The 20984-nt window shown below is 45.5% G+C and overlaps 1 protein-coding gene across 1 annotated transcript in view; it reads left to right on the plus strand.

The window, feature by feature from the left end:
• IGF1R (insulin like growth factor 1 receptor) overlaps positions 1-20984 on the plus strand; it is a 186776-nt gene that overhangs the window by 12405 nt on the left and 153387 nt on the right. Inside the window, exon 2 of the mRNA XM_035131059.3 lies at positions 9429-9974. Coding sequence (XP_034986950.2) covers positions 9429-9974 — 546 coding nt within the window. The remainder of the gene's footprint in view (positions 1-9428; positions 9975-20984) is intronic.

The raw sequence follows: 20984 nt of genomic DNA on the forward strand, positions 1-20984 counted from the left end.
AGCCCTACCTCCAGTTGCCAAGGATTGAACCTGGGACCTTCTGTATGCAAAGCAGATGCTGAACCTGTGATGCTGAACCCCTTTGCCAACATGGGAACGGGACCTTCTCTACATGTAAAGTGACGTCTAGCGCTGGGGCCTGGCCCTGATTGTAGTTAGTTGATTCAGAGTGGGGTTTGAGCTCTTAACCAAGGCCAAGATGGTAGTGTGTGTTGTGTTCTGCAGAAGGTGGTCACAGGGGAGGCCCACACACAGCCCTTACGTGATTGGGGGCAAGCTGTGTGATTGTGGCAGTTCCCAGTCCCTCCATAAACAGTGTTCAAAATTCCTCAGGCACCAGGCATGTTTTGCAACCAGCGTGAGTCCAATTTCAACTGCACGGAGATTTCTGGGCACCACATTGGCGACTGACATCTTCATCGAGCCAGCTCACTCGTGCGCAGCAAAAGATGCGCATCTTGGAACCATGGACCCCTTGCTGTGTACATCTTACTCCTCCTTCGTTACATCAAAGAAAGTGTGTGCAGGGCTGAGTACAGATATATTTATTATGCTGCAGCCTTTTCACCAGCCACCCAAAGGGAACTCACAGACCACAGCTTAAAAACCTCTGCCTTAGTCCTTAGACTCATAGAATCGTAAAGCTGGGAGGGATCCCAAGGGTCATCTAGTCCCAACCCCCAGCTCTACTTTAGACCTTGCAAAATTTGACACAAATATACTGTGGCTGGGAGAACATTTTTGGAAGCCCAGAGTTGAGTTGATTTGCGAACGAATGAACTTAACAAGAGTGACTTTTTTCTGTTCCCGTTTTTTAAGGAAGCTAAATTTTCATAAAGTCAGAAGGTGAACAGTAACCATTGGAGCGTAGCATGATATTGCAACTGGGGGCACACATTGAACTGGTACTCTCTTGGAAGGGAGAAAATAGTGTGCTGGGAAATTGATTAACCAAGGAAATAAATTTATGCTACCTGTTGGGTGGGGAGGGAAGAGGGGAATAAAATAGGCAGCAGTTGAATGAAAGGTAGCATGAGAAGCTTAGCCATTGATCCTGCACAGGGTTGAATAAGACATCTGCTTTCACAGTATTTCTGGATGCCTCAGTAACGAGGCAAATGGGACTTCTGGGCTTGCTTAGAAAGAAACTGGAAGGTTAAAACTCTGGTTTTGCAAAAAAGGTGCCACCATTGGTTGAATAGAAATGGGTTGGGTGGGTGAGGAAGAGGTGTGCCTCGCCTCTCCACTAGCAGAAGTGCTGTGCTTATGCATCTTCCTTCAGCTGAACTAACTTCCTCTTTTACAAGTGTCACAGATAGTGCAGTGTAGTGGTTGGAGCCCAGCCTTAGTACTGGGGAGACCAGGTGCAAATCTTCATAGCACCATCATGATGCTTACTGCACAGCTTTGGGCCTGTCACATGGTCTCTACCTCCCTGACAAGGTTGTGAGGATAAAATGGATAGGAAGATAAACCCACATAATGCCACTCTGGTCTCCTCAGAGGAGAGGAGAGCTACCAGTGCATTAAATAAATACTACTGGCTTTTATTTTTTAAAGTGTAAAATGGCTCCGAAGCTTAGAGAAGGGTCTCCCACAGTTGGAGATTTCATAGCGGAGTGGTTGTATCTGAGTTGAGGGAAAGGTTTGCGCTTGTTTGTTTCTGGCATTGATATCCCACCTTTCCTTCGCAGAGCTCAATAGGGCTGTGGGCGATACCAACTTTTCAACATCGCACAAAACATTGGGATACAGGAATACATTGCAATGTTGACAGGCGGAGGGAGGAACAAGCTGGATCGGCCGTGGTCCCGTGAGGCGCCAGGGGAAAACTGGCTCAGGGAGGAAGGAGGCAGGGGAGAATGTAAGGCACAGGCAAGCCCCAGCCATGATATACTGCTGGGCAAAGGCGCCTTCGCTCTCTGGCCCTCAAACCGGTCCTGGGCAATGTATCAATACATCATCCAGGCCTAAAGCCTGAGGTGGCATTCATGGCTCTCCCCATTGCCCCCACAGCAGTCTTGTGAGGCAGGTAATAATAATAATAATAATAATAATAATAATAATAATAATAATAATAATAATAATATATACCCCGCCCATCTGGCCGGGTCCCCCCCCCGCCACTGGGCGGCTTCCAACACACATTAAAATACATTAAAATATCACAGATTAAAAACTTCCCTAAACAGGGCTGCTTTATCTCTCGTGACCTCTGATGGAAGGGTGTTCCACAGGGCGGGTGCCACTACCGAGAAGGCCCTCTGCCTGGTTCCCTGTAGCTTTGCTTCTCGCAGTGAGGGAACCGCCAGAAGGCCCTCGACACTGGATCTCAGTGTCCAGGCTGAACGATGGGGGTGGAAACGCTCCTTCAGGTATACAGGACCGAGGCCGTTTGAAGGTCAGCACCAACACTTTGAATTGTGCTCGGAAACGTACTGGGAGCCAATGTAGATCTCTCAGGACCGGTTAGGTTAAGAGCCAATGACTGGCCCAATGTTGCCCGGTGAACTTCATGGCTGAGTGGGGATTTGAATTCTGGTCTCCCATATTGTCGTCTACCACTCCCATTCATTACACCACACGGGCTCTCTGGCTGTTAGAACAAAGCTTGTGTAGGTTGGCTCTGCATTTGTTTTTCGTACGTTTTCGTCATCCCTCTCCTGCTTCCACCGGGTACTTGTTCCCAGTTCTTTTGTTTTCTTTCAAATGCCCAGCGATGTGTAATGCTCCAGTCCTCCCAACCCTGCCAACTGTGCCATGAATGTTGCAAGATTCAACAGGTGGGAGGAGAATCTGGGATCGGCAAAGGCGGTGACATTTGCTAGGCTCAGTTATCATGCAAGGGCCTCTGCAGGGTGGTGATGGGGAGGGAATAAGTCAATATAGGAACATAGGAAGCTGCCTAGTCAGACCCTTGGGTCCATTCTAGTTCAGTATTGTCTACACTGACTGGCAGCATCTCTCTGGAGTTTCAAGTAGGATTCTCTACCGGTCCTACCTGGAGATGGTGGGGATTGAACCTGGAACCTTCTGCATGCAAGGCAGATGCTCTACCACTGAGCTACAGACCTTGCCGACTTAATGGTTGTGTTTGCTCCAGAGCTTCTGTGTATGGTGTGAATGTGGCCCAGAGATAAGGGTCATAGTTCAATGGTATAGCATCTGCCTTGCAAGCAAAAGCTCCCAGGTGCAATCTCCGGCACACACACACACGCCAATGACCAAATGCACCTTAAACTTAGGTTATGGGCGCCATTCCCCCCCCTCAGTGGGAGGAGTTGTTGTTTTCATTTCCATACCACTGTATATTTTAAAGAAAAAATCTCAAAGTGTCTACAACACATCAAGACATCAAATAAAACCCAGAAGAAAACAAACTCAAGCTTCAAGGAAATTGTTTCAGATCCTTATCCGAGTGACATTTTGCTTTCCCCATATTTATTACCTACTTAATTCATATAGCTGCCCCATAGCAGAAGTACTCTAGGAAACCTGTGCGGTGTAGAGGTTAGTGTGCTAGACTAGGACCTGGGAGGCCAGGGTTCAAATCCCCATTAAGTCATGAAGCTCACTGGGTGACCTTGGGCCAGTCACTGCCTCTTAACCCACCTCACAGGGTTGCTGTAGGGATCAACTGAGGAGGAGGAGAACTATGTACTCCTTGGATAAATATAATTGCAATAAATAAGCTATTCTGCTTAGCTGTGTAGCAAAACTGGAGGGGTCAGCCAGGTGGAATATTTTTTCAGCCTTGGAAGGGTGTTGGCGACGCTTCTGCCGTCATTGCATCCACTTCAGCCTAGGCCACTGTCCCTCAGACCTTGTGGGGGGCCGGACTATATTTTGAAAAAAAATATGAACGAATTCCTATGCCCCACAAATAACCCAGAGATGCATTTTAAATAAAAGGCGATTGGGCCACATCCGGCCCACAGGCCTTATTAGTTTGGGGACCCTGCAATATACAAAAGCCCTGGCTTCCCCCAAAGCGTTCTGGGAGTTGTAGTTTGTTAAGGGTGCTGAGGGTTAAGAGACCCACATTCCCTGCTGCCCTGAGCTACAATTCTTGGAGTTCCCTGGCAAGAGATTGATTGTTAAACCACTCTGGAAATTGTAGCCCTGTGAGGGGAATCGGGCGGTCTCTTAACAACTCTTAGCACTCTTAATGCACAGAAGTTCCAGAATTCTTTGGGGGGGAAACCATGACTATTGGCTAAAGGGCTTTAAATGTAGCGGTGTGATTGTGGCCAGGGTGGTAGAAGAGACTAGTTTCTCTTGCAAGTGCTCCTGCTTAGTGATGGTGAGTTTTTGAGCTCGCCCTACTGGTTGCTGGACCACTCACAAGCACCTTGATTGTGTGAACTGGCTGTTGAAGGCTAGATGGCATTCATAATTTCCCATTTGAATGTGTTCTTGAGCATACCAAGTCGTAAGGGGTTCCGGCAGGGCAATCCTTATCTGGATTTGTTGTCTTTTAGAGATGAGATCGCTTGTTTGGTGGTTACTTATTTTAGATAAATACACAAGTTTATTTATTTCAATTTGTATGCCACTTTCCCATTATGAATATGTCCGAACGGAAATGCGAATTGGTACATCGTTACAGTCTTCTGTTTGCACCATGGTTACGCTAACACTGAACCATGATTCTCCCCATAAATTTCCCAAATTGTTATTGCTTTGGGTGCTCCTGCCATACCCTATTCTCTGTTTAGGATATTTTGGGTCCTGGCAAGTTTGGCACCTACAGTGCACACCTAGAATGAGGCCACATATTGCTGAAGTCTCTGTTTGTACTGTGACCCCCACCCTACCACTCCAGCAACAATGGAATTCCAATAAGGAGTGGAATATTTTTAACTTCGTATGCAACAGTGGAAAGTCGATCTAGTTGATTGGAAGTTCCTGCTTTGGAAACTCTTGTAACATACACAAATGGCTCCTTGAGGACAAATGTGTGTGTGTGTGTCTCCCCTTTTACTATGTTTTTATATATTCTGGAAGCCGCCCAGAGTGGCTGGGGCAACCCAGTCAGATGGGCGGGGTATAACTATATTTTAATTGTTGTTAGGCCATACAGATATTTTGCCTGAGAGAAATCTTCCTTGTGGTGTAAGGGTTAAGTCTGAAGCTCCACCCCACGGCTTGCTTAGGTTTGCAAGGGGGGGAAATGCAACATGCTTCGAATTTTTGGAATTCCTAACCCTAATAGTTCACTGGATGAAGGAATGGTTTATTCATAGGAGGTGGGGGGCCCCCTCCCTCTTTGCATTCATCAGACCACTCTCCACCCCCTTACTTCCTGATGTTCTGCTCCCAAGATTTATTGGGGAGGGTCTAAGACTGATTGTTTGTTTCTTTCTCTCTTTCATATTGAAAAGCAGCCTTTGAAGCGGCAAAAGCTGTGCTTCCTGTTGCTGTGGCTTGAGGTTACAAAGGGAACAGATCATGGAAGTCTAGCCACTTGCTTGGGCCTTTTTCACAGATATTAAAGAGAACCCTTAAAACATATACACACACAAACAGGACCCTTGCACCACGGCCACATGCACACCATACATTTAAAGCACTATAACACCACATTAAACTGTGTATCTGAAGAAGTGTGCATGCACACGAAAGCTCATACCAAAATATAAACTTAGTTGGTCTTTAAGGTGCTACTGAAGGAATTTTTTTTATTTTACCACATTAAACAGTTACAGTTTCTGCAAAAGAATCCTGAGAAGTATAGTGTGTTAAGTTGCTGTGAGTTGTTTGGCGGCCCCCTGTTTCTCTAGCAGAGCTACAATTCCCAGAGTTCCCTGGGAAGAGGGGCAACACCCTGGGAACTATAGCTTGTCCGTGCTCCTACCAACAGAGTGTATGTAGTTTATGCTATCAGTGGCTACTAGTAATGTTTCTGAATGCCGGTTGCTGGAAACCCCAGGTGGAGAGGGTGTTCTTGTGATCAGAGTCTGCTTGCAAGCTTCCCACAGCTGCCTGGTTTGCAGCTGTGAGAACAGGATACTGGACTTAAGTGGGTTATTTAGCCTGATTCAGCAGGGCTCTTAGCATTCTTGCTGGTCTGCAGCATGCTCAGTTTCATGGGAGAAAAGGCTGGTTAAGAGATACCAGTTTGGTTGCTCTTTTCCCCACTCTGCCGCAGTCTTTCCTTAGATGTTGTTGGACTACAGTTCCCATCATCCATAGCAAGCAGTGTCAGTGGGAATGTGTTCATTTGCTGGGCTCCAGTGGGAGTCTGCGGGGGATGGGTGGGTGGGTGGGAGATGCTTAAATACAGATAAACTTCACAGGGACATGTTTGAATTGGGAACATAGGTAGTTGTATTAACGGGGAAGTTTTGAGTGTACAGTCGTACCTCGGGTTACGGACGCTTCAGGTAATAATAATAATAATAATAATAATAATAATAATAATAATAATAATAATTTATTATTTATACCCTGCCCATCTGGCCGGGTTCCCCCAGCCACTCTGGGCGGCTTCCAACAAAACATTAAAATACAGAAATCCATCAAACATTAAAAGCGTGTTTTCGGGTTGCGCACCGCACCGAACCTGGAAGTCCCGAAACGGGTTACTTCCGGGTTTCAGCGCATGCGCAGAAATGCTAAATCACGCTTTGCGCATGCGCAGAAACGCCAAATCGCGACCCACACGTGCGCAGATGCGGTGCTGTGAGTTGTGAACGCTGTGGGTTGCGAACGTGCCTCCCGCACGGATCACGTTCGCAACCCGAGCGTCCACTGTACTTGCAAGGTCATGATAGGGCATAGCAGAGACACCTGTTGCAGAGTGTTTGCCATCATATTTATGCTTGCAAGTTTAAGTTATTGGTTATGGAGGTTGAACTGCCCTTGGATTTGCCCCCCATGTAGTCAGGATATCTGTACCCTTGTGCAACCTCTTTGTCAGAACCTTGACATGTTTAATAGCCCTTTTTGGACATCTGCTGAGTCAATCTGGGCACGGAGAATGTGTTGATCAGAGCTAAAAAGAAAGAGAAGAGAAAATTTTCTTTGAGAGCTAAAGTAACTCATTATCTTCTCTGGGTGGCGTAGCATCCATCTGCTGATATAAAAATGAGTATGAAGCAAAGCTTGTGTTCCTTTAGAGGTTAAGCATAGTTATATAAATTCTCTGGATTGCGTACTAGTTAGAAGGAAGTGGCAGAGTATTTGCTAAAAATGGTGAATGAAGAACATTGTAGTCCTCAGTTTTGTCCTTTGGGAAGATGCACCACGGTAAGCGCGAGCACACACATACACACACACACACTTCCTCTGTGTGTAAAATGTGGTCCAAAGAAAACAGAACGCAGCCAAAAAGAAACTGTAGTCCTCTTTGAACTGGGATCAAGTTTGTCTTTCTAATAGATTAATTTCAGGGCGAAATGAACAAAAATAAGAAATAACGTGTTGTGCAGTCGTTAGTTGAATTTCACAAAAGGAAGGCAAGATGGGACGAAAGGGCAAAGGCAGGTGTAAAACAGAAAAGCAAAAATGTTAGATACTGCTTCTTGAAAAGCATTCAAATCTTATTAAATCATGTGAATTTCGTCTTGAAACCTCAAAACTCTGGATGCATTGTAAGCAGTGTAAGCTTAAGTGGTCCTTCAGGGGAACGAATAGCGAAGTCTTATTAAGCGGCTATTAAAAAAGGTGCCCTAGGTATATTCTTACTTTGTCTTCTAGTGCTGTCACTCTTGTCTTCAGACCAAAAAACAGACCCCAAGGGGAGGTTTGGATGTAGGGAGTGGCTTGGGTTGTCTGTGGCCTCCCTGACACAACACCAAACCAGAGTTTTTAGCATTTCATGCTCAAACCTTTGGCGTTTCTGCTTCTCCCGCCTCTTTCTTCCTCGTGTTTTCAGCCAACTACAGCCACTTGCTTGCTCCAAAATTGAACAAGGTGAACCATGGTTTAACTATGATTTAGGGAAGCAAACCAACTTCAAGCTGTGGCTTTTATGGTCCTGCCTCATTTCCCTAACCAACAAATACAATCAACTGTGTATTTAAGTGTTTGCTTGGGATCCGTCCTTCTTCCATCAACCTGCTTGCTCACCTGCATGCGATCTATCTAGCAGGCTGTGCCTGGCATAGAAACCAAATGGCTTGCTGCTTCTGTGCCCAGAAATGGAGTTGTGTGCTGCAAGAGGGATAGATCTCTCATTCCTTCCTTTCCCAGCCCTCAGCAGGATAGTAACTTTAGTGGGCTTAATTGCAGTGTTGACAACAAAGCTCTGGTCCCTCTCCCCCACCCTCAATAAAAAGGTTCTATATAGCAGCATTACAACACCAGTAGTTTTATTTTCAACTCCTTCCCTTATGATCCCTAGCATGGAATTTGCCTTTTCCATGCAAGCTGCATGCTAGGTCAACAGCTTCATTGAGCTGTCCACTATGACCCCATAGTCTCACTCCTGGTCAGTCATTGCCCTGTCAAACTCCATGAGATTATCTCTGAAAGTAAGGTGGCTTTCACGTATAAACTTATTTTGAATTGCATTTGCCATTATACTCATTCACTTGGGGAAAGTACTTTTGGAACTCTTCGCGATCCTTTTTTGTTGTTGTTGCTTTGAGCCTGAAACTAGTATCAGCAGACACTGCCACCTTACTGCTCATCCCTAACAAAAGCTTTGGTCCAGTATAGATCCTTGGTGGCTTGGGATTCCCTCCCTTGGGAGAACTGCCCATTTATTCCTGCTTCCTGTTGCTTCGCCAGGACTTCTCCTCTTATTCCATGAATGCTAAGCTTACTCATGCGTTTTTGGTGAGGTACTTTGTTGAAAGTTCTTAGGAAGTCCAAGTACACTGTGGCTACTGGATCTCCTCTTGTTGACATTCTCAAAGAACTTTAATAGCTTAATGAGACGGTACTTACAGGATTCATAATAGATTAGTGTGACAGAGGGGAAGAATGGTCTCTGATGCTTTGTATTGGAACCCATGATATTGGATGTATCCACGCCATATATTTACAGCAATATCATACCACTCATGGCTTCCCCCAAAGAATTTTGGGGGTGGTAGTTTAAGAGTGCTGAGAGTTACTCAGAGACCACTGTTCCTCTCCTAGAGCTACAAATTTCAGAGCAGTTTAATGATCTGCCCCTCTTCACTTGGAGAATTGTAGTTTTGTGAGGGGAACGGGGGCCTCTTAACTACTCTCAGGACCATGAACAAACAACAACTCCCAGAATCCTTGGGGGAAACCGTGGCTGTTTAAAGTAGCATGATAGCCACTCAAATGTATGGTGTAAATGTGGCTTGAGTTTTTCTAAACCGCAGAACGGTTCGATTTTAAAGTATATTTTGTTTATAACCTTAAGCGTAGCTTTAAAGATGAGTCCATGTATTGTTCTTTAATCCTGTTCTTTCTGTTCTTCTCCCTACCCCCGATTATTTGCCTTCCAGTTTGTGGGCCAAACATTGACATTCGTAACAATGTGGAGCAGTTCAAGCAGCTGGACGACTGTACGGTGATTGAAGGGTACCTCCGGATTTTGTTGATCAGCCAAGCCGAGGACTTCAGTCACTACCGCTTCCCGAAACTCACGATGATCACGGACTATCTGCTGCTGTTCCGTGTGGCGGGCTTGGAGACCCTCAAAGACCTCTTCCCCAACCTCACAGTCATCCGCGGCAAGAACCTTTTCTACAACTACGCATTGGTCATCTTTGAGATGACTAACCTCAAGGAAATTGGACTGTACAACCTGAGGAACATAACCCGGGGGGCCATCCGGATCGAAAAGAATTCTGACCTGTGTTACCTCTCTACCTTGGACTGGTCTCTGATCTTGGATGCTGTTTCCAACAACTACATCGTGGGGAATAAACCGCCAAAGGAATGCGGGGACTTGTGTCCGGGGACAGCCGAGGAGAGGCCGCTTTGTGAGAAGACATCCATTAACAACGAATACAGCTATCGCTGCTGGACTTCCGGCCACTGCCAGAAAAGTAAGCATGGGTAGTTAACTTCTGCCCCCTTTTGAAAAGCATTTCATTTAGGAATAACACTCCTCTCAACCTCTTATAACACATACACCTGACATGTATCGTTGACAGGAGCTGTCTGAGAAAAGGCACGGTTTTAAAACCAGTGTGGATTTGGGCAGAAATGACCTTGAAACTGCAGATAATTCTCTTTGTCCACTTCTTGAACCAGATTCTAGAATAAGACAGAGAAGGATCGGGTGTTCTATATTTATTGTAGGGGTGGGGACACCTATGGCTGTTCAGATATGGCCATGGCTAATGGCCATGGATGATGGAAGCCGTAGTCCACTAAGAATGGAAGGCCACAGGCCCCCCGCCCCTGATCTTTTTATCTTTGCTTTCATGATGGAGTTTGAGGTCATGGAGATATTCAGAGTTGTGTCCAGTGGTGCAATTTAGCTGATGGTAAGGGAGCATCAGTGGAAGGGGGAGGGAAGCAATTTTCAATGATTTGCCCTCTCTAAATCTGCTCAAGAAAGTTGTGGGAAACTTGAAAGCATAATTAGGGGCGAGGTATTTCTTGCGGAGGTGCAAGGAGGGGGGGGGGAATAGCTGAAAATGGCTTTCCTCCAAATTGCACTGATGGAGCGTCTTCTGAGCAATGCCATTGGATAAAACCCAAACTGCCCAGGTGTTCTCTTCTTCCAGGCACTGACCAGATTAGCTCTAGCAATTGTCGTTCTCTGGTGTCCCTTGAACCATAGCCTGGTACCACTTTGGGCAGCTGGTGGGGAAGATAGTATGTTAGGAGACTTCACAAGAAGAAAAGCATACCATACTGGGAGGGTGGTCAGGACGCTATATGGATAAAGGCTAGCTTTGTATGTGCCCATAATATTTTCTCCGTGTTGAAAAAAACACAAACATGCAAATCCCACCACCACACAGCAACCTAAACATGGACAGCCTCAGGAAAAGCATCACCACTTCTGTATGCTGAATGTATAACTTCACGGAAGTTACCCTGGTACTGACTTCGTGATGTGTGTGTGGAAAATCATAGAACCACATAACCAGATGGCGGTTAGGTGAGTTTGTCTGCGGCGTGTAGATATAAAATTACCTGAAATTTGAGAGGGGGGCAGACTATGCAGGTCCTTTGATTTGCACTGTTGCTCCTCTTAGAGAGTCGCTTTATAGGAGAGACTCCACTTTTTGGAAATGGGTTCTACATGATGCTGACAAATCTTCAAAAGTGCAAAGTAGTGCATTTTTTTAGAACGACAATGCTCCTCCTCTCCCATTTCAGGCTTTCAAACTGATCTTTCACTTGTCTATCAAAGCAAGTGTGGACGGAGGTGGGTTATTTTTGGAGTAAATATGGATTTTGAATGTGGTACCTAGTGGTTTTACGTAACCATTACACCTGGGTGCACAGGTGAAATTGTGCTTGGCGCTGCTGTTCGCAGTCTTATCACCTGTGGCAGAGTTTGTCTTCCCCCTGATGAAAGCAAAACAAAACACTTGTGGTTTTTTTTTCTGCTTTGAGGTGTGCGTGTGGGAACTAGGACGAACATGCTCGCTGCTTGGATAATGGGTAGTGCATCCATTCTTGTATTCGTCCAGTGGCGTTGAGCAAACAGAACTATGGTAGTGTGTTTTGAAATGGTGAAGGGGCCTATGGGTTATTGTTTTAAAGCAGAAGCCTCCATTTTGTAGTGAAGATGCAGCTGGCATCAGTGGACAGCACCAAATATGAGGAGAAATTTATGGCATGTTATCAGTAGGAGTGAAATATTTAGGTTGGGAGGGTGTACTCTGTGGGTCTGTTATGAGGAAGACCCCCAACCTCATATGAGATGTGGGCAAACATAATCCATTCTCTCTGGAGAGAAATTTGGGTAGATTGGGTTTTGCTTTATTTATTTAAGTTACATAACGTATTCAAATTTTGAAACCAGAGAGAAGGATCATATCCCAGTAATAGGGCCTCTACTGGGCAAGAAGGGTCTAGATTCAATCGCTGGCCTCTCCAGGAAGGACTGGGAGAGATCTACTGTAATCTGAAATCCTGGAAAACTATTGCCATTCAGAATCGATAATACGGCTTCCAATATTCCTCTGTTCCATTTCATGAAGTAAACTTTGTGAGGTAAGTCAGAATTATCCCCATATTACTGATCATAGGAACTGAGATTGAGTGGTTGGAAGATTGAATTGGGGACTCGAAGCGCCGCACGGGGGCCGGGGGAGCATGCGCTCATGCGTGTGCGCACACACTATTTCCGGCGCACTTCCAGGTTGCCGAAGCACCGGAAATGGCTAGTGTGCATGCACACGAGCCTCCTCCAACCCGGAAGTGCGCCGGAAATGACGCATGCACGGAAGTTATTTCCAGCGACCCGGAAGTGGGCCACCGCGCCGCTAAGAGCAGGCAGTGGCGGCGGGTCTGCCGCGGGCCGGATAAATTGGTCCATTGGATCGTATCCGGCCCATGGACTGTAGTCTGGAGACCTCTGTTCTATATTCCAAAAAAAAAATGTAAGGCTGCCTTTGTGTAGCTCCCATTGGTGTTATAAATGTACAATGCAATTGTGGCCTAGTTTGCCTGGGAGGCTGGAATGCACTCCCAGTGCGCCAGGAGACTTGGGTTTCTTTCTCCTCCTCTTCCTCCCACACTTGAGGTTTTAGTGGGAGGTCCTCACCTTTATAGGTGCAGAACAAAGGATGGTTTGGGCAAGATGCCAGAAGTGTTTCCCAGGCTTCAGCAGAAATGACACATTTGTCAATAGTCTGTTGAGGGCTAGAAGCTTTAAAAACAGCACAAAACAAGGTTGAGATTTTCTGACAGAAAATTCCAGGCCCACAGGCATGAAATGAACCGATTAAGAAAGAGTTACAACTCATTTTATGGGAAATTTAAAGGCACTACTGGTAATAAGCCTGGATTGCAAAGAGGGAAAACATCATCTTTCCCTTCAGCATGACTGGAGGGGGGAACTGCCTGCTCTTTCAGTAGGGAAAATAAGGGAAGTATAAATGTTCAATTGTTTAAAAGGGAGCTTCCTGTTTACCCTGCTTGGATGTTGGAGAGCATTAACAGAGGAGGGACAGGAAAGGGGTTGCAGCTTAGCTGCGGAACATCAGCTTTGCTGCAGATGCTGACATCTCCAGGTAGGGCTAGGAATGCTCTCTATCCGAAACCTTGGAGAGCTGCTGCCAGTCAGAGTAGATAACCCTGATCTAGATGGTCTGGTGTGGCCATTCCCTATGTTTCCTTGTTGGCTTGGGATCAGGTTATTTGAAAACTTACAGGGAAAGGCTGTGGCTGTGGTAGAGCACAAGTACTGTTTGCAGAAGGCACTAGGTTTAACACCTGACATCTACAGGTAGTGCTGGAGGGACCCCCATCTGAAAACCTTCCAGGGTTTTAATAGGTTTGTGTCCCTTGGGCAGATGGGTTCTGGACTTGCCTCGCCCTTCCTCTGAATGGGGAGCAATACCTAGCAGAATGTTCCCAAATGCTTGGCTCTCCTGCCTGCTTTTCATTTCCACTTGAGTCTGTGAACCCCGGATCTACCACCATCACCCGCTGCTCTTTCCTTTCCACGATTGCACCCCATTTGGTTCCCTTTCATGCTTCCATTCCACTTCTACCTCTTCGTTCAAGCCCTCATCAAAAGCCACCTTCTTCTCTGCATCTTTTGACATTGCCTCTTAGCCTCCAACTGTGGCAAAACCAGAAGACGCATACAGTTTGATTGGAAGCTCCACAGGGCAGAGTCCTATCATGCTTTCCCTTATATTCATTTATAGATGGATCTGGCGAGTGAAGTTAGCCCTTGGGATTCTCCCCAACCACACCCCATCTCCTCAGGCCACGCTCCTAACCGACTTGGCTTCACACCCACCTTGCAGCATTTTTGCCCTCCTGGAATGTGTCCTTGAACTCGGGTAATTATGTCCACTTGCCTGGGTGGTGGACCTGGAAGGGTGTGTAGAAGCCAGTTTGCTGTACACTAGTACATTGCCCCACCTACTTTTGCCCCTGGCCCCACCCACCAGTGTTCAAAATTAGCCAGGCACCAGGTGCATTTTGCACCTGGCTATCAAACACTTTTGACCAAGCGAAGATGCCTGGGCGCCAGGATGGTGCCTGACATCTCCACCATCTGAGGATCATTGGAACTGGACTGTTTTCACACACTATTACCACCTCCTGTAGAAGTCTATCAGCTATATTTTATCTGCACAATCGGAATGAATTTCAGGAACCAGATTGCTTTTTCTGTGCAGCCTGAGCAGGAGCAGTCACCATTAAGAAAAATAGTTCGGAATAGGCCAATATATATGTGGACTCTCGCTGGATCAAGTGACTTTTCTTCTTTAAGGTCTCAAAGCTGTTCACCTAGCTCAGGGTTGTCATCTGAACGAGCCAGAAGTTTAACTGAAAACCAACCATAGTCACTCCATCATTTGAAAAATAAGACTTTAGAGCCGTCTTGCCCCCAAATGGCAACTAGACATTCCATTTTGGCGACTGTAACCTTGGTTCAAGGAGCCAATGTGGTGTAGTGGTCAAGAGCGGTAGACTTGTAATCTGGGGATCCGGGCTCACGTCTCCACTCCTCCACATGCAGCTGCTGAGTGACCTTGGGCTAGTAACAAAGTCTCTCAGCCCCACTCACCTCACAGAGTGTTTGTTGTGGGGGAGGAAGGGAAAGGAGAATGTTAGCCGCTTTGAGACTCTTTAGGGTAGTGATAAAGCGGGATATCAAATCCAAACTCCTCCTCCTCCTCCTCCTCCTCCTCCTCCTCCTCCTCCTCCTCCTCCTCCTTCTTCTTCCATTTGGTGCCTAGCTTATATATATATAAGTTTCTAACATTGGTATCAACTTGTACAAAAATTATGTTTGTGGCTGTATGTGTGTGTGTGCGCGCACACACACTGCTTTTGGAGGGTGGCACAGTCGCAAGTGTCCTTATTTGTGCTCTCGGCTGACTGGCTTGGGAAGTTTTGGTGCGGATGCCCCCACCCACCCCAGTTCCTCCAGGAAGCTTGTGTTCGAATCCCTTTGTCCTTGCTGAGACCTTCCACTGAAGGATATCAAGTGGGTGGGTAAGTGCTGTGTGGGAACACTCCGTTCTCTTGCGAGCAAGCTGGCTTGTTTAATTTCGTCGCCGAGCAGAAGCCGGTTATCACAAACAAAGGAGCAAAAAAGCTGTCGCTTCCTTTGGCCCAACTCTCATGGAAACAATGTCAAAAGTGGGCTGTTCTCTCCCCCCCCCCCACCGGCCCCAGCTATCCAGGACTGTGGTATTTTTTAATAGCGATAAATAAACGGGATAGAAAAGTCAAAAGAGAGGGGGAGAGGAAGATTCAAGTTTCTGTGGGTACCTCTCTTCTCTCCTCTCTCTCCCCCCCCCTTTAACCTTTTAAGTACTTGTATTCATGTTAGTTCCCACAGGCATTTGCAACGCTAATCCTGCAATATTTACTCTTTGCTTTCTTCACAAGCTGTAGGGAGAATGCCAACTGCGTAGTTTCGCTTACATCTCCTTTTGGCAGTAGAACTGGAGAATGATGTTGCCATTCCGGATTTCCGGAAAAGCGAAGTGGTTGGATACTTTCCAGCAGCTGCTGGGATGAGTAGTTGTTCCCTTCTCTCTCTCTCTCTCTCTCTCTCTCTCTCTCTCTCTCTCTCTCTCTCTCTCTCTCTCTCTCTCTCTCTCTCTCCCCTCCCTCCCTCCCTCCCTCCCTCCCTCTCCTCCTCCCCCTCCCCCCCACATTTTGCTAAGGATATATTTTGGATGAAAGTTTGGCATCAGGAGTAAATTCTGGAGAGCAGGGAGAGACTTTTGATGTTGCAACACTGCATAAAAACATTAATCGGATCTCCATAGGAGTCAAACAATTGTTGTATTTTGAGGGCCTCCCCCCCCCTTCCCCAGTCAGTGCTGTCATTTTATAGCATTTATTTAAAATGCCGCCCAGAATTTATTTACGTTATCATTTTTTTATCTCCCCACTGCTTTCTCTACACTTGCCAACCACCGGATCACAGAAAATATAGCCAGATTCCTTTCTGTAGCAATCAAAACTAGGTCGCTATTATTAAAGGGAAAATGAATCCAGAGTTAAAAGTTGTCTGTGCTTTTTAACTACAGTAGTTCTTTTTCTTAAATCCAAATTTTTTTTTGGTTCTCATGTCAATACAAGAACAACATATAGCTACAGTAACTTGTCCAGTAGAGTCACTTCCGACGTAGAAGGAGGTGAGATTGTGGGCGGGCCACGAACCCAAGCACATGCTGAGGGAATGGCTGCCATTCTCCCAGCCCATTGGCTGGCTCCCAGATGCGGCGCTCCCTTGGCGTGTCCAATCAGGACGCTCCAGGGGGGCGTGGCTCACTAATTTAAGCGAGCGCGTGGCTGGGATTCAGTCTCTCCGATTTTGTCATACTCTCCTCGTAAAAGGCACTATGTGTGCACCTGTATACTTTTTGTGTTGTTTTCCCTGTGATTGTCTTGATTAATACTACATGTATTTGACATTTATGGCCTGTAGACTAAATAAACTGGGCTTGACTTCACTGTACATGAAGACTCCTTGGCTTCTCTAAGGATTAATCTGCTCTTTAATTGGATTTATCTACTGTTTTGGTATGAACTGCAAGCTGCTGACTCCTGGAGCAAATTGGGCCCCTTAAGGAATACATGTTAGACATAATCGGGGGCTTCATCAGACCCTTTACTGCTATTCCAGTAAGTCAGTTTTGGGGAACCTTTTGCTTTCCAGATATTTACTGAAATACAACTCCCATCAGCCCCAGCAAACATGGCCAGGAATGATGCGAGTTGTAGTTCAGCGACATCTGGAGGGCCCAAGGTTCCCCACACCTGCCTTATGTCCTCCCCCCTTCTTATTTTTCTGGGGTTTTGAGTTTTGCTGTGTTCACTGGAACCTGTATAATACATGCATACATCGTATCATATATAAGCCTGTTTACATGATGGTTTTGTGCTTTTTTATTGTAAAAAAACCTATTTATTTTCAAGTTGTGCAATACCTCTGTGACAAAATTTGCAATAAACTAAACATATAACTGTATATTATTGCATTTGTTATTCCAGTACATTGAGAAGAACCTCTTTCTCCCTAAATTTATTAGGTTGATTAGCTTGTAGTCTCCCTTAGTAGGTTAACTTAACCATATATCAAATCAGTTCATTCAAATATAGTAGATGGTGAGGGTTTTTCTTTCCCTTCAGGTTTTTTTTGTGTGTGCTTACTATTTTTGCTGCAGTGATCTGACTACCTCAAGATCACTTTCCATAAAATGTATCTAAGGCTCCAATGGAATATAAATCCCTATAATTTGTATTATTCCTATAATGTGTTTGGACTCTCAACTCCCACAAGCTGGCATGCCCATCAGTAAGGGATGATGGGAGTTGTGGTCCAACAACATCTGGAGGTGGCATGGATGAGTTAGTACTGCTCTCCATGATTGCGGGAAGAATCCTGTCTGCCCTTCAGGTGCTCTGAAAACACAGTTTCTGTTTGTGAGTAGGGCTGAATGACGATGTCTGGTTTTCAGCATTGTGATATATCACCAGCTAAACATCACAGTAAACCTAGGACTCAGTCTCTGCTGGTATGCAGCTGAATTGAGCGAGTGGACCTTATTTTGAAGTTGGCAGTGCAGTGGTGTTGAAGTTGGCAGTCCAGTAGGAAGACTTGTGCTTCACGACGCGCCTCCAAACTCTTCTTTCCTTCTTCGGCTGTCAGACCATGTTCTTTGTCCTTTAGAAAATATTGAATCTATGCAAAGTATGCAGGCATGACTGGAAAAGGGAGGGGGGCCCTTTAGGCCCTGAATCGGTTCCTTCTGTTTTATTTAGAAGCTGCTTCTTGCATTTGTCTTGTGCTGTGTGGAATGCAGGGGAAATCTGTAGTAGAAGCTTAAAAGGGGCAACTTAAATGTGTCTTTGTATACCTCATTCCTGAGCTCTCTCTACCCCTTTCTCTTGATCACCCTGTGCCAAGTTTTGGACTGTGTGTTCCTCAGAACAGGAACTTGTCCTCTTCTGCTATGTATGCTGCAGGTGCTAAATAATAAACCAGCAGCCACAGCTCAGTGATGGAACACCTGCTTTGCATTCCGAAGGTCCCAGGTTCAATCCCAGGCCAGTGTTAGGTGGGGTGAAGCTTCAGACCCTTTTAAGAAAATTCTCTCCTAGAAATTAGATGTGATGCAATAGTCATTGCGAAAGCCCTGCTTGAAAATTTAGCTTCCTCTTGAGGAACAGGAAAGTGATGACGGTGGGGAAAGGACTGCTTGAAGCCCAAGACTCTTAATCCCAGGGTCGTGGGTTCGGGCCCCACATTGCATCGCAGGGGGTTCTACTAGATGACCCTCATGGATCCTTTCAAGTCTACAGTTCTATGATTCTCTTAAGAAGAGCCTTCTGGAGCAGGTATATGTCTCATCTAAGTCTAGCATCCTGTTCTTACAGTGGTCAACCAGATGTTGCAATGGAAAATCCTCAAACAGAACCCAGGCACAAGAGCACTCTCCTAGCTGTCTCCACCAACTGGAGGCAGAGCATAGCCATCATGGCTAGTAGCTGTCAATAGCCCTCTCCTCCATGAATTTGTCTAACCCTTTTTAAAAGCTGGAAATGAATGAACTGCAGCTAAAATATCTTCATTTTTCACATGGCCTAGTCCTCATTTGAAGACTGCAACAAAAAAGCAAAACCATTCTCCCCCTGCCTCCCCCCCAGTGTAATATTCTTATGAGGGTCCCTTCTCCAGTCTTCAAAGAGTGGCTGGAAGTGGGGAGGCAGAAAAAGGTCCTTTTCTTGCAGCAGTGCAGTGGCAATTTTAATCTGAAATCTTAGGCTCAGTCCAGAGCTCAGAAACTGCTTGCATTGATGAAATTCCCTGTCACAAAATGTGCCTAGAACAATGGGAGTTTCGAACGCTGATCATGTCCCTTCTTCCTTGCCTTTCCCCTAAACTGAATTTCAGTCTTGATACTAGTTACAGGTAGGTAGCCGTGTTGGTCTGACGCAGTCAAAATAAAATAAAAAAATCTTTCCAGTAGCACCTTAGAGACCAACTAAGTTTGTCATACGGTAGGTATAAGAAGTGTGCATGCACACAAAAGCTACCTATGACAAACTTAGTTGGTCTCTAAGGTGCTACTGGAAGGATTTTTTTTATTTTGTTCAGTCTTGATATAAGAGATTGTGCTTGGCGAATGGACACTGTGCAGAGCAGCCTTCCTAAACGTAGTGGTGCCCTATCAGCTGCTTTGTATTGCAGCTAAGCCAAGATGCTCAGTGGTTGGCTATAATGGAAGTTGTAGTTCAGCGACATTTGGAGCGCAGCAGGTTTGGAAGCTGGTGTGGACCAGTAGTTCGCAAACCTTTCTCCCCCCCCCCTCCATGTGCCAGTTGAAAATTGCTGATGGTCTTGGCAGACTGCTTCATGATTTTTCAGCCTGATTTTTAATGGTGTCTTTATTGCTTATATTGTATCTTATTGTATTATGATTTGCATTCCATAGAATTCAAATTGCAATACAATAAAATGCAATATAAGAAACAAAAGAAGCAATTTAAATATAATTAAAAATCAATATGAATATTTTATGTGGGAATGCTGCAAACCACCTGAATGGAGCTTGAACACCGCTGGTGGTCCATGGGGCACGGTTTGGGAATGCTTGGTCTACACCAGGGATGTCCAACAGGTCGATCTTGATTGACTGGTCGATCCCCGGGTGGTTTCGGTAGATCGTGGTAAATCGCTGGCTCCTCCATCTGGCCCTGGCCCTGTCCTCTAGACTGCTAGAGCGATCATTAGCGATCTCTTGGTAAGCACCTTTTTTTTAAACCTAAGCCCCTAAATTAAGGAATATTTCCTCCCTTCCACAAAAAAGCTCAACAACTTTGACCTGAACCCCCCCCAAAAAAGGGGTAGATCACTGCCAGATTTTAATTGTGTGAGTAGATCGCAGTCTCCTGGAAGTTGGATGTCCTTGGTCTACACCAAGCACTATTGAGTTAGATTGACCAGTGGTCTGATTCTGTTTAAGGCAGCTTTCTACGTCCCAGCAGTACTTAACCCTGGTGTAGGTTTCCTGGAAAATTTTGAGTTGGAAAACATTCCTACTTAAATCCGCCTAATTTGTATTGGAAAATATGTAGTTTGCATTGGAAAATTTTCTGATGCCCTGCCTAGAGAGTGATCTAATTTACCATGTTTGTTTTACTTGCACTTACTTTTTTTTAAAAAAAAAAAGCTAAAAACTTACGATCGTGCCTAATATAGTATTTGCAGTTGGCACCCATTTGTTGTTACTAATGAACTTTACTTAATGGGTCTTTTGAATTGCCTGCTTGTTTGACCTAGCATAGGAGTCGGGAGCCTTTTCAAGCCCATGGGCACATTTGGATTTTTGAGTGATTACGAACAACACCCACTCTGATCACTTTCCCCCTTTCCTTCCCTGAATCTGTCCCTACCCCAAGAGGCAGACGGAATTCACACATGCACTTTGCTTTTCCAAGCAATCTGAATAGAAGTCGAATTACCCTGAGCCTTGAAAAGTGCATAGAGCTGAAAGAGGAAGTGGGTAAGTGTCACTTTCCCAATTTCCTCCTTCAGTTCTGTGTACTTTTCAGAGGTGAAAAGGGTAACCATCTCATGGCCGAGTGAGTAGGTCAGTGGCTTACAGGAGTGCAAGGAGATGTAGCAGCTGCTGTTTCATTCTGAATTTTGTAACTTTATTGTAGTGTTTTATACACTTCTTTGTTGTCCTTATGAAAGGCAGTGCATATAAATGTTTCATTCAATAAAATTGCAACGCCTGCCCTGTGGTTGCTGGCCACTGGTGGCGAATTCCCTGTTGAGGAAAAATCCTGCAGCCCACTGCACCCCAAGTAGATCATGGCCAAATCAGTGTTAGAGACTCAGATATATAAGCTAGGTGCCAAATGGCTCCTTGAACCAAGGT

Source organism: Zootoca vivipara, chromosome 13 (genome assembly GCF_965207765.1).
Source record: "Zootoca vivipara chromosome 13, rZooViv2.hap1.1, whole genome shotgun sequence".
NCBI lineage: Eukaryota > Metazoa > Chordata > Lepidosauria > Squamata > Lacertidae > Zootoca > Zootoca vivipara.